The 14513-nt window shown below is 43.1% G+C and overlaps 2 protein-coding genes across 9 annotated transcripts in view; one reads left to right on the forward strand and one right to left on the reverse strand.

Annotated features, from left to right (window-relative positions):
* Positions 1-14513, reverse strand: part of UPF2 (UPF2 regulator of nonsense mediated mRNA decay) — a 202412-nt gene that overhangs the window by 40344 nt on the left and 147555 nt on the right. The gene's annotated exons all lie outside the window — the stretch shown is intronic.
* PROSER2 (proline and serine rich 2) overlaps positions 1-14513 on the forward strand; it is a 35580-nt gene that overhangs the window by 6848 nt on the left and 14219 nt on the right. For 7 of the 8 annotated variants that reach the window (XM_060192142.1, XM_060192141.1, XM_060192140.1 and 4 more), the window contains exon 2: positions 13238-13444. The exons of the other annotated variant lie outside the window; for it this stretch is intronic. In XM_060192142.1, coding sequence (XP_060048125.1) covers positions 13307-13444 — 138 coding nt within the window. In that variant the 5' untranslated portion in view covers positions 13238-13306. The remainder of the gene's footprint in view (positions 1-13237; positions 13445-14513) is intronic. 8 annotated transcript variants of the gene reach the window in all.

Here is a 14513-nt window from a genome sequence, read left to right on the forward strand (position 1 = left end):
TGGGGACTGAGGAGACAGCACAGTGGTTTGCACAATAGACTTTCATACCTGAGGCTCCACTATAAGCTAGAATTGAGCGAGCAAAGCATAATAAATAGATAAATAGATAGATAAATCCTAACTATTTATTGAGAAGTTCACTTTGTGCATCTGACTAAAAGAATTTCATTGTGAAAAAAGAGATCTGTGCTTTTTCATTGTCACCAGGGTCATTGCTGGGCTCGGTGCCTGCATGACAAATCCACTGCTCCTGATGGCCATTTTTTTTTTTTTTGCTTTTATTTAGATAGGACAGAGAAAAAATGAGAGTGAAAGGGGAGACTGAGAGGGAGTGAGAAAGAAAGACACCTATAGACCTGCTTCACTGCTTATGAGGCACCCCCATGCAGGTGTGGAGCGGGGGGCTGGAAACTGGGTCCTTGCGCATAGTAACGTATATGCTCAACAGTGTGTGTCACGGCACAGCCCCTTCCTAAACAGGTGAGATTAGGCAACTGTTGCTTTACAAAGGTTGCCTTTGGTGTTTTATATAAAGATTCAGAGGGAGAAAGAACTTCTGGAATATTCCCACCAGCTGGAGGTATGGAGCTGAGGGAGGTGGATCCCTACCCTTTGGAGACTTAGTACGTAGTCAAGGAGAGAGCACCAGTGTCACAGGGACCTGAGAACACACTACCATGGCCAGTCCCTAGGGAGCTGAGGATGGAGATCCCTTATTCCAGGGTGTCAGGTGTTCTCTGGGGGAAGGCAGTACATGAGGGAAAGCTTCATGAGTGGTAAAGCAGCACTGTGGTGTCTCTCTTCTCTGTCTTTATCTGTTTCTATCTCCCTCACTTTCTGTGTGTGGGGGTGAGTCTGCTGGGAGCAGTGGAATTTTTTAGGTTTTTTGGTCAACCTCACTGGGAGAAAACCCAGCACCATTCACTGGTGGGGTTTGTTAATTAATTATATTTGTAGTGACAATAATCCTGGTAGCAAAAACAAAAAGAGTTTTTAAAAAGTTTTTCTTTTTGGAGGGGGTGGGTGAGTGGTGGCTCACTGGTTCAATCTCTTGGTCCCCACCTGCAGGGAGGAAGTTTCACGAGTGATGGAGCAGGGCTGTAGGTGTTTCTCCTTTTCTGTCTCTTTCATTCTCTCCCCCTCCCCCACCATTCTATTTCTCTTTGACTCTCACCCTCTTTCAAAAAGAAAGAAGGAAAAAAAAGTTTCCAGGGGCCAGGTGGTGGCACACCCAGTAGACCAGGTTTAAGTCCCTGGTCTCTATCTGCAGTTCCATTTGCTACGAGGAAGCTTCACAAGTGGTGGAGCAGTGTTGCAGGTGTCTCTCTTCTCTGTCTTTCTTTTCATTTTATTTTATTTATTTATTCATGAGAAAGATAGGAAGAGAGAGAAAGAACCAGATATCACTCTGCTAGCTACATGTGCTGCCAGGGATTGAACTCAGGACCTCATGCTTGAGAGTCTAGTGCGTTATCCACTGTGCCACCTCCCAGACCACCTCTGTCTTTCTATCTCTCTCAGTCTCTTACCCTCTGGCAAAAAGAGAGAAAAGGAAAATAACTGGCCCCTGGGAATGGTGGGGTTGTATGTGAGCTAAGAAGGACCTAGATTCAGCACTTAATTATCCTCATATAAGGTAAACTGTCCTCCTTTTTTTTTTTTAACTGTCCTCCTTTTTCTCAGTCACATACACACATGAACTAACTGGCTAATCTGATGATTGAGCTACTGCTAACTCAGTGTGAATCAGAGGCCTTTATAGCCTCTGTGGGGTCAGGACATAGCTCACCTGGGAGAGAGCACACCTTGCTTTTTTCAAGGGCCTTAGTTCCAGCCCCAGAAACACATGGAAGCCCCAGTGAATATCTTGAGTTGGTATGCTTCTAAAATAAATTTATTTATTTATTCCATTTGTTGCCCTTGTTGTTTTATTATTGTAGTTATTATTGTTATTATTGATGTTGTTGTTGGATAGGACAGAGAGAAATGGAGAGAGGAGGGGAAGACAGAGGGGGAGAGAAAGACAGACACCTGCAGACCTGCTTCACCGCCTGTGAAGCGACTCCCTTGCAGGTGGGGAGCCAGGGGCTCGAACCAGGATCCTTATGCTGGTTCTTGTGCTTTGCGCCACCTGCGTTTAACCCTCTGTGCTACCACCTGACTCCCGTTGGTATGCTTCTAAATTCTGCTTCTAAGACCCCTTCTGTTTCATTGGTTTAATCCCCCCTGCTTAACACTATTCTATTTACATAACCACTGTTAACTAAGCACCACCCTTCCTCCAGGTTTAATCCTCACTGTTTTGCATGCTTTTTCCTTCTCCTCACCCCTTATCCTACGTACATCCTCTTTGGACCTGACACTTCCGCCTCAGGATATATAAGGACAGGACTGTGATTAGAGATAGCTTAGATTGCGCTGTGTTCCACATGAATAAAGACTGAACTGCGTACCACTCAGCCATCAGTCTATGGTCGTCTGTCTCCTGCCCGTGAAGCTAGCCCGGCAATCTTGTGTGTTAAACTTTTCCCCTTTATTGGCTCTTACCATGATTTTATTTATTTATTCCCTTTTGTTGCCCTTGTTGTTTTTATTGTTGTAGTTATTACTGTTATTGATGTCATCGTTGTTGGATAGGACAGAGAGAAATGGAGAGAGGAGCGGAAGACAAAGAGGAGGTGAGAAAGATAGACACCTGCAGACCTGCTTCACCGTTTGTGAAGCGACTCCCCTGAAAGTGGGGAGCCGGGGGCTCAAACCAGGATCCTTATGCTGGTCCTTGTGCTTTGCGCCACATGCACTTAACCTGCTGCGCTACTGCCCAACTCCCTATGATTTTTTTTTTTTAAAGAAAAGACATTTTGGTATCAACATGTCAGTAAAACCATACTTAAGCTAAAGTCTCATTTCAAAGAACATGCTACTCTTTTGAAATGGTAATGATCAAGTCCCCAAACACTATGCTACACCTAAGAAATCATCAATATTTAACTTTTGGGGGAGGATGGAAGAAGCCAGGTATCAAAGCAAGTACCTTGCAGATGGATACTCAATTGCTTTTGACCTAGGCAAGCGACTTGAACTGATTTAATCTAATTGGGGGAGAGGGAAGACTAGACCTTGCCTTCTCAACTATTGTTAAAAATTTAGTTGGTGAGCTTGGAAATGCATATAAAATACCATGTACTTCAGAATTATATTTCTGAGCTAATGACATTTGTCAGGAGATTAATTTTGCCTTAGTTTTCCAAGGTGGTGAGGTTTACAAGCCTGCCTGTCCAGTAGCCAAGAGCCTTTGTCAATATGAAGATAATTATGAAACCCTACTGATGAACTGCAGACAGGGGGTAGGTGTTCTCCCAGAGAAGTTGACCAGCAATTCTTGGACTTCTAGGTCTAGGATCATGTTAGCCACTACTTGGAATCATCTAGTGTTCTCAATTAGCATTTGATAACACCTTTATTTCTTTTCTTCTGTTGAAATTGGGGCAGGTGTTTCTGCACAAAAGCCTGAATTTGACATGAGTGATTTGAGAAATGTAGTCCTGGACTCCCAAGAAGAGTAGGATAGGACCCTCTGTATGTATCTGTACACTTACAGGTTACATGTTCTATTTCCCACTCCCTAAACAAAGGGCTAGCAAAGAGATTTTGGAAGATGGGGTTAAAAGACAGGTGTGAGAGACTGAGACAGCAAAAGGTTTCACAGGAGCTGTACACACCCCCCTTCAGATCAAATCTGTACAGCTTCATGAGATAAGATATGTAAATCAGAGCTCTGCTTTCAGTCTACCAGGTATTATAAATACCACTGCCAGATATTATAAATACTTTGCTCTAAGTCAGCTTAATTTTTGTGAGAATGAGTGACAAATTCAGTTAAGAATGTCAAGCGCCTCAGGAAAACTAAAGGCATTCTCAAACTTGGCACACTTACTGTTCCAAAGGAATAAGTATTACATGCTACTTCACTAGCGCAGAGTATAGTGCTCTGGTGATATTTGCTAACTAAATAAAGGGAGAGCACATAAATGTGTTTCAGTTTAAAATGAACTGTTTTATTTTCTTTTTAATTTATTTGCTAGAGGATCCAGAAATATAACAAGACTATAGAATGTCCATTAAAAAGATGAGTTAAGGGGGCTGGGTGGTAGTGCATCCAGTTGAACACACATTACCATGAACAAGAACCCATGTTCAAGCCCCCGATTGCCACAGCAGTGAAGCAGGTCTGCAGGTATCTATTTTTCTTCTCTCCCTCTCTTTTTTTATATTTCTTTATTTCCTTTTGCTGCCCTTGTTGTTTTATTGTTGTTGTAGTTATTAGTTGTTGCTGTTGTTGAATAGAACAGAGAGAAGTGGAGAAAGGAGGGGAAGACAGAGAGGGGGAAAGAAGGATAGACACCTGCAGACCTGCTTCACTGCTTGTGAAGCGACTCACCTGTAGGTGGGGAGCTGGGGGCTTGAACCGGGATCCTTACACTGGTCCGCTGGTCCTTGTGCTTTGTGCCACATGTGCTTAATCTGCTGCACTACCGCCCGACTCCCCTTCTCTCTGAATTTCTGTCTGTCCTATCCAATAAAATAGAAAAAAAGATAAAATGGCTGCTGGGAGCTGTGGATTAGTAGTCCCAGCACTGAGCCCCAGTGCTAACCCTGGTGGAAAAAAAAAAAAAGCAAAAAAAAAAAAGCTAAGATTGAAAATGTGAAGTGCAAACATTCCACCAACTCAAACTAGGTCTTGTGTTTGTTTGTGCTTTGCTGTTTGCTTCCAAAATCTTGTCAAGGTTGTTTTCAGATGAGGTTTTACTGTAGGAAAATCTAGTTTTCCAAATTTTACATTCAGGGATATCCAGCTGGTGGTAGGAGGTGTCTTCCCCAAGGGCAGTGAGTCCAGGTACCCAGTGGAGACCTCTCACTTTCACCTTGTTTGCTTACTGTCCTGGGAAAATCACTGACTTTTTACATGGTGAGTGTTCCCAGGTTGATTATTGCCTCCTGTTAACTGTTGAAACTATTCACAATTGAGACAGTCCAAAATCAGTCTTAATTTTCTACATTGTTCTAAAAGACCTTTTCCAAAAAAAGATGTCTAAATGAAAGCATGGCCATTGTCCTGGAGAAGTAAAATTACTAAATGTTTTGTTGTGCTGAATAATACCCTTGAGTGCCAGCTAGGTTTTGAGGTCTTCAGTGGTTACAGAAGATATTTCAGAAAGAAGAAATAAAAAATAAAAATAACTCAGAAATAAGAAAGCAAGCAAAGAAACAAAATTATGTCAACTAAGCCATTGACCACATAGACACTTTCAGACTCCAGAACAAAACTGTTTTCTCGGCTTCTGAGAACTTGTCTTTGAACTTCAGAGTTAGTAATAGTTCTAGTTTGCTGGTTGGCTGAGTGAGCATTTTTTTTAGAAGCATTCTTTTACTTTTTTTTATTTTTAAAATATTTATTAATTTATTCCCTTTTGTTGCCTTACTGTTATAGTTATTGTTGTTGTTATTGATGTCATCGTCATTGTTGGATAGGACAGAGAGAAATGGAGAGAGAGGGGAAGACAGAGACATGGAGAGAGAGAGATAGACATCTGCAGACCTGCTTCACTGCCTGTGAAATGACCCCCCTGCAGATGGGGAGCTGGGGACTCGAACCAGGATCCTTCCACCGGTCTTTGTGCTTTGCACCACCTGTGCTTAACTCGCTGCGCTACTGCCCGACTCCCAAGCATTCTTTTATTAATTTTTTTTGTTTGTTTTAATTTCATAAACACCATTCCCACCACCAAAAGACTGTATCCCATCCCACCCACCCCACACCCTGTCGCCCCAGGAAGCCGAATATCCACCCTCACTTTCACCCCAGGGTTTTTACTTTGCTGCCCTACTCCAGATTTAGTCATATCCTGCTTTTGGTTTTGAAAAAGAAAGGGAAACTGAAAGCATTATTTTATTTCTAAGGTTGTTTTCTTGACATTGAGAAAATCTTAACTTGAGAATAGTTAGTAGGAGCCAGAAGACAGATTACTGGATAGTGTGTGTCTTGTCATACATGAGGCCTGGGTTTGAGCCCTATCATCACATGGGAGTGCCATGGCACGGGGTGGGGGTGGGGCTGCCACTGTAGTGTTTTCACCATTCTCTCAGTCTCTGTCTAAACTAAAATGAATGAGAGTTGGGATAGATAGCATATTGGTTATGCAAAGAGACTCTCATGCCTGGGACTCCAAAATCCCAGGTTCATTCTGTTCACATCACCATAAATCAGAGCTGAGCAGTGCTTTGGTAATAAAATATAAATAAATAAAAAGAATGAGAAAGCTGATCCAGAAGTAATAAAATCACATATCTGAGGCCCATGTCACACACACATACATACACACACAAACAATAGTTACTACACGTTCCTTTGACTTCAACCTGTTTACTTATTAAAGCTTCAATTAAATTGAGTAATAGGGAAAAAAATGACTGTGTTCAGTTTCCTTTGAACGTATGGCCTGGGTTAATAGAGCAATATAAAAAGTCTTTACATCATTGCATCTTTCATAACTTCATTGATTAGTTTCTTATAAATAAATAATTTTTTTATTGCCACCAGGGTTATCACTGGGGTTTGGTGCCTGCATGGCGAATCCACTACTCCTGGTGACCATATGTTTCCTTTTTTTTAAAAAAAAAATTTATTTATTTATGTATTCCATTTTGTTGCCCTTGTTGTTTTATTGTTGTAGTTGTTATTGTTGTCTGTCTTTGCTGTTGAATAGGACAGAGAGAAATGGAGAGAAGAGAGGAAGACAGAGAAGGGGAGAGAAAGATAGACACCTGCAGACCTGCTTCACCGCTTGTGAAGCGACTCCCCTGCAGGTGGGGAGCCGGGGGCTCGAACCAGGATTCTTATGCCGGTCCTTGCACTTTGCGCCACGTGCGCTTAACCCCCCTTTTTTTTCATTTATTTTTGAGAAGACAAGGAGCAATTGAGAGGGAAGGGGGTAGTAGAGAGGGAAAGAGAAAGACAGACACCAGTAATACTGCTTTATCACTTGTGAAGCTTCCCCCTCTACAGGTAGGGTCTAAGGGCTTGAACATGGTAAAGTGTTCTCTCAACCAGGTGCTCCACCATAAACCTCATTTAAAAAAAAGATTTTAAAAAATTTATTAATGAGAAAGATAGGAGGAGAGAGAGAAAGAACCAGACATCACTCTGGTACATGTGCTGCCAGGGATTGAACTCAGGACTTCATGCTTGAGAGTCCGATGCTTTATCCACTGCGCCATGTCCTAGACCTTATAAACCTCATTTTTGGTAACATTCATTCTTTATGTAAAAATAGCAACCAGAACCAAAGAGAGCTTATATGTGCAGGGCTCACTTCTCTGAGTCCAGTTATAGTAAAGGGCCTCTCATATGCAGATAAAGGAATGTCGTGCAGAGCTAATCGAATTAAAGTCAACAATGCCCATCTTGTATTTACTGATGACTCCATCGAAGCGTGCACACATCCCCTGCAAAGCGGAGTTCTCTTTATTTTCACCCACAGCGAAAAAGCTCATTCAAGACAATGAGCTGCGGCGATTCAGAAACAGTCCCCACTGGGAAACTCTATCATTTTTTCATGTTCTTGAAGGTCAAGAAAGACATCTCACTTTGAAAGTGACTTGGCTATGAAATCCTCATTACTGGGATTTCTTAGGATGTGACTTTAGAGATAACTCTTTCCTAAGATTGTCCGGGTTTGGAAACAAGTCATCACAATAGTCCAGTGAATGCAGGTAGAAGATAATGAGATGATCAAAGAGTGGAGTATTGGTTACTGATTATCAGGATGAGACAATCAGGTAGGATACCAGTTGATCCTACTCAAGAGAATAGACAGATATGGATAAGGGACTAGTTCCTATGGATGCTGTGTTTTTGCCTATTTCCTTAGTACTGCTGGTTAACAATGCGTGTGGAGTCAAGAACCATGGGTCTGATATGCTCAGAACCTAACACCTAACCTGGATCTTTATCTTTTGTGAAGATTTACCCTCCCCCCCAGCAATGAGTTGGAACAACTCTGGTCAAAGTGTAGACTTGCTAAGTGGGATCAGTTCCAAGCCACTTGGTTGAGTTGGATAATTTCTCCTCTCAAGTTCAGAACTTCCAATGGTGATAATTAGCCTTGAGATTCATTGAGCCAGCTTGTCTTGGCTGAGTCCTTGCCCCCAACCTCCCACCAGAACTAAGCTAACTTTTTTAAAAAATATATTTATTTTTTTTATTCCCTTTTGTTGCCCTTGTTGTTTATTGTATTTATTATTGTTGTTGTTATTGATGTTGTCGTCATTGTTGGATAGGACAGAGAGAAATGGAGAAAGGAGGGGAAGACAGAGAGGGGGAGAGAAAGACACTTGTAGACCTACTTCACTGCTTGTGAAGCAACTCCCCTGTAGGTGGAGAGCCAGAGCTGGAACCGGGATCCTTACACTGGTCCTTGCGCTTTGCACCACCTGTGCTTAACCCGCTGTGCTACTGCCCAACTCCCTGAACTAAGCTCACTTTAAAATGAGAGCAAACAGGAGTTGGGCGGTAGCGCAGTGGGTTAAGAGCAGGTGGCGCAAAGCACAAGGACCGGTGGAAGGATCCAGGTTCGAGCCTCTGGCTCCTCACCTGCAGGGGAGCTGCTTCACAGGTGGTGAAGCAGGTCTGCAGGTGTCTCTCTTTCTCTCCTCCTCTCTGTCTCCCCCTCCTTTCTCCATTTCTCTCTGTCCTATCCAACAACAATGACAACAATAACTACAACAACAAAACAACTAGGGCAACAAAAGGGAATAAAAAAAACTTTTAAAAAATGAGATTGCTCTCATTTTTTTGATTGCTCTCATTTTTTTGATTGCTCACATGTTTTTTTTCATCTTAGATTGTTCAGTAAGGTAGGTCAGGTCAACATTTGTCTGTTTAATGTTGCCTGAGACTATAATTCAAGAAAAGCTTCTCTTCAGGGCTTCTTTCTCATTCTTCTAAGGAATTGCTTCCCTCTTTAATTGTCCTAGATTTTCTAGATTGTGTGTCTTCTTCCCCCTTCCCCATGAAATCTCAACTTTCCTGTCCTATATCATCTCTGTACATACTAGATCTTAATGACTTAGAAAAATCATGATTGTTAAACTCTGAAGAAACCTTCCTTTCCTGTTTTTTTCCCCCCAACCAAGGTGTTAGGTACCTAAAGGAAACAAGCACTTAAATTCTCTAAAGATGAGGAAGATGAGGTGTGTCTAGTAGGACACTCCAGTTATGCCATGCTCACTCCCCATCTCCTCACTGGCCTATGTCCCTGGATATAGGTGTAGAATGAAAACAGTGTGTGTGTGTGCTGTGTGTGTGTGTGTGTGTATGTATGTGTTGTGTGTGTGTGTTTTGAGTTCTGAGTTTATCTAAGTAAAATTATGCTAAGATTGTACTCACAGTTTTTCACTCAACACACTAAACTTTCTATATGCCGCTGTCCAGCTGATGGCTTCTAACTAATGCACGGTACTCCATAGTAATTCCATAACAGTGTTTGTTCCATATACCATGGTTTTCTTGTCCTTGGTCTTCACAGAGGGTGAAGCATTTGATTGCCACTCTCCTCTATGGGGAGCAGTGCTCTGATAACCATGGTTGTTAGCATTGCCTTGTGATCTAGTCCTATAAAATAGACTGAGAAGTGGTGTCTGCAGATGGTAGGATAGTCTCAGCTTCCCCTGTTTCTATCAGCTTAGTACTGCACAATGGAATGTGAAGGTTCTGATCTTGTCAATATTTATTTACCTTTATTAAAAGAGAAAGATGAGAGAGAAAATATCTGTGTCTTATTAAAGAGAAAGAGGAGAGAGAAAATATCTGTGTGAGTCAGAGAGTGTGCCAAGACTACCACTCAGGTCTGGCATATGGCAGTGCCAAGGATTAAACCTGGGCCACTGGAGCCCCAGACATACAAGTCCTATGCTTTAACAGGCTGAGCTATTATTGTTCCAGCCCTGATGTTAATTTTTAATCAGTAATGTTATGTCAACTAGTAGGTTTTAAATATTGTCTTCTGGGGAGTCGGGTACTGCGCAGTGGGTTAAGCACACGTGCTGTGAAGCGCAAGGACCGGTGTAAGGATCCCGGTTTGAACCCCCAGCTCCCCACCTGTAGGGGAGTCGATTCACAGGTGGTGAAACAGGTCTGCAGATGTCTATGTTTCTCTCCCGCTGTCTTCCCCTCCTCTCTCCATTTCTCTCTGTCCTAACAATGATGACATCAATAACAACAACAACAATAATAATACAACAACAAAAACCAAGGGCAACAAAAGGGAAAATAAGTAAATATAAAAAAATTAAAAAAATATATTGTCTTCTGAGTGTTTTTTATTAAATTAGTTTCTTTTTTTAATGTTTATTTATTCCCTTTTGTTGCCCTTGTTGTTTTATTGTTGTAGTTATTATTGTTGTCATTGTTGGATAGGACAGAGAGAAATGGAGAGAGGAGGGGAAGAGAGATGGGGAGAGAAAGATAGACACCTGCAGATCTGCTTCACTGCTTGTGAAGCGACTCCTCTGCAGGTGGGGAGCCAGGGACTCAAACTGGGATCTTTATGCCGGTCCTTGAGCTTTGTGCCACCTGCATTTAACCCTCTGCCCTACCGCCTGACTTCCTTCTGAGTGTTTTTTAATGTTCTCTCTCTTTTTTAATATTTATTCCCTTTTTTTGCCCTTGTTGTTTTATTGTTGTAGTTCTTATTGATGTTGTTGGTGGTTAGGACAGAGAGAAATGGAGAAAGGAGGGGAAGACAGAGGGGGAGAGAAAGACAGACACATACAGACCTGCTTTACCATTTGTGAAGCGACTCCCCTGCAAGTGGGGGGGGCTTGAATGGAGATCCTTATGCTGGTCCTTGCACTTTGTGCCACCTGCACTTAACCCGCTGCGCTGTCACCCAACTCCCTTTTTATTTTTCTAACCAGAGCATTACCCTCAATGATTTGGGCTGGTGTCCTGGCTGTGGGGCTCCCTTCCACCAGCTGGCTGAGCTGGCTCCATGTGCCTCTCCCCTGCAGGAGATCATAGTGGTCTCTGGCTTACCACGCGGGTCGTGGGGGGGTGGTGGTGGTGGTGGTGGGAAGATTTAACCTGGGACTTCAGAGCCTCAGGCATGAGAGTCTCTTTGCATAAACATTATGCATATACCCCCCCCCCCTTGTCTTCTAAGTTTTAACATCTCATAGGCAAGCAGTTATTTGGGTTTCCTCTTATGGCACTGCCTAATCATATCCCTTGCTCTTTTCTTTCTTTCTTTTTTCTAACGAGTTTGCTGTTTTGTCTCTGTCCTTCCTGTTGATTTACAAGTGTTCAGTATTATCTGGCTATTGGGCACAGTGAGCATCTCTAGCCAGCCCACCACTGTTCTGCCCAGTATCTCTGGCTCCCTGGCCTTCTGTAAGCCAGGGCACTGCTCAGCTCTGGTTTACAGTGATGCCAGGGACTGATCCTGGGACCTTAGAGCCTGCCTGAGGCATGAGAGCCTTTTGAATAGTCACAGTGCCACCTCCCTAGCCTCAAAAGCCCTGATTTTTATGTAGCTGCATTCACTGAAATGCTCACCTTATGTTGTGTAAATTTTTTTTTGAGTCCTAATGACTAAAACAGAAAGATCACTGGAGCAGAAAAAGAAATTCAGAAACAGAACTCAAGACATGTAAACATTTAGCATAAAAATAACAAATATTTAGTATTTCAGAGCAGTAGAACTGACATGCTTTGCAATACTTTTTAAGCCATTATGTGGTCAGGGTGGAACAGAGAGTTCATATAAGCCAGCCAGGTCAGGTGAGGGGTTTCTGAAAAGAAAAGTCCAAGGGACAAAGTCTTTCTCTTGGGGGATAAGAGGGGGAAGGGGAGGCTGCCTAACTGCCACAACCCTCCAGCCCTCAGGACAGTCTCCTCCTCCTGGTTCTCTTTCCTCAATCAATGGATGAGACTTTGCTCTAAGGGATGTTACTAGTTGACTGTGGGGGATAAACACAGGATGTCTCAGGCAATATACAGAAAACAAGCAGCTGTGACTCACTTCGGCTTGTGGGGTCTCAGGCATGATGTGGCTTCTTAGAAAAGCTTGTTCTACCTCTTGGAAAAGGCCAGTCTCTTCCTCCATAGGGCTATCATAATCACTTTACATAATGTACACTTTCATACTCTTTGCAAACATAATCGAGTACTTGATCAACTGAGAGTCAGAGCCTTTTGAAGTGTAATAAGGGGTCAGGAGATGCCTCACCCAGGAGAATGTGGGACTTACCATATGTAAAACCTTGCATTTAAACTCTGCCACCACATGGGAACACCATGGACTGCACCAAGGGGTCTTCATGGATATGGACGGTGGATTTGTGCAGTGGTCTCTCACCAAAACAAAAATAAAAGCAAAAACAAAACATATAGAATAAAAATTGGGCTGGGGAGGTCATTCAGCAGTGCTATGCATGCACAAGGCCATAGGTTCATACTCCTGCACCACATTAGAAAAACTCTTACATCTTCATGATATGAGGAGGCTGGAAAGGAGAGATGGAAAGGAGCACATACGGGGTCAGGCAGTGGCGCACCTGGTTAATAAGCACACACATCACAGTGACCAAGAACCCGGGTCCAAACCCTTGGTCCCCACCTGCAGGGGGAAACCTTTATAAGTGGTGAAGCAGGGCTGCAGATGTCTCTTTTCCTTTCTATCTTCCCCTCCTCTCTCAATTTTTTTCTGTCTCTATCTAATAAATAAATAAAAATTTTTAAAAAGCACACCCAAACCAATAATTTTTTTTAAATTTTTATTTATTTATTCCCTTTTTGTTGCCCTTGTTTTTGTTGTTGTAGTTATTGTTGTTGTTATTGATGTCATTGTTGTTGGATAGGACAGAGAGAAATGGAGAGAGGAGAGAAAGACAGAGGGGGAGAGAAAGATAGACACCTGCAGACCTGCTTTACCACCTGTGAAGCGACTCCCCTGCAGGTGGGGAGCCGGGGGCTCGAACCAAGATCCTTATGCCAGTCCTTGTGCTTTGCGCCACCTGCTTTTAATCCACTGTGCTACCACCTGACTCCTCCAAACCAATAAAATTAATGGGAGCTAGTGAAACTGTCTGACTCTAATTCTGGTGAGTCCTTTGGTTTTCAGGGACAAGACATTTCACTGAGCTCACTTGCCTGTGTCTTTGTGCTTGACTTTTGCAGTGGATTGGCTACTTGGGGATGGGACCCCAACCCCACTTCCTGTGACCTGGCACCTGCCTTTCTGTGGGGATGCCTCTACACCACCAAAAAACAGACTCTGTGGAGATGGACCCTGACTTGTCTCTCAGCTGCAGGCAGGGTGACCTGAGCAGAGGGGGCAGTCTGGAGAGTCGGAGCAGCAGTTCTCGCTCCAGAAGCTTCACGCTGGTGAGTGTGTGTGTGTGTGTGTGTGTGTGTGTTCTTGAATGCTGTCCCCTGCTTTGTTGGCTGTGTCCCAATTTTCTCTGCTTGAAGGAATTTTTAAAAAATATTTTTTATATTTATTTATTCCCTTTTGTTGCCCTTATAATTTTATTGTTGTTGTCGTGGTTGGATAGGACAGAGAGAAATGGAGAGAGGAGGGGAAGACAGAGAGGGAGAGAAAGACAGACACCTGCAGACCTGCTTCATTGCCAGTGAAGCAACTCCCCTGCAGGTGGGGAGCCGGAGGCTCGAACCGAGATCCTTATGCCGGTCTTGGGGTTAAAGAAATATCTTAATAACTCATTTTAGGTGAACTACCCCAAGGTTCTGGAATCATTGCTATGTGAAGTGGCATTTTATTTTTGGCCTTTCTGAGATAAGAGATAAAGAGTAGAGACATCACAGAACCACTTCCTCAGACATGGAACTCCCTTGGTGCTGTCCAAAGTGCTCCCATGTGGCAGTGGGGCTCAAAGTCCACATGGTAAGGTATGTGCTGTACCAGGTGAGCTATTGCCTGGCCCCTTGATTCATCTTTAATTAGTACAAATGTAAAGGTGGCCGACAGCAGTGAAGCTTCTCCCACAGCAGTGAAGCTTCTCCCACAACAGTGAAGCTCCTCCCTTGATGTAGGCATCAAGTGAGGCAGCCTCTGAGACCCAGCAGAATCCAACCGGAGGACAGTGGCGAGTCCAGGCCAGAATCCAGGTGCACCTGCTTGAGCACATATGTTACTAAGCACAAGGACCTGGGTTCAAGTGCCCCATCCCCACCTGTAAAGGGATGGGGTGTTTTACGAGTGGTGAAGCAGTGCTGCAAGTGTCTTTCTTCTTCTCTCTCTCTCTCTATCTCCCCCTTCCCTCTCAATTTCTCACTGTATGTATCTTTAAAAAAAGCAAAGGCAGCCAGACACCACTACCTGATGTGCAGATGAGCAGAAAGAAGAGGAACATTTCCCAGATGAGAACAAATTCATTTTCCAATTTATGTTTAACTCCTTTATAAGCATCAGCTCTTAGACTTTTAGACAGCA

This window comes from Erinaceus europaeus, chromosome 6 (assembly GCF_950295315.1).
Source record: "Erinaceus europaeus chromosome 6, mEriEur2.1, whole genome shotgun sequence".
Taxonomy (NCBI): Eukaryota; Metazoa; Chordata; class Mammalia; order Eulipotyphla; family Erinaceidae; genus Erinaceus; species Erinaceus europaeus.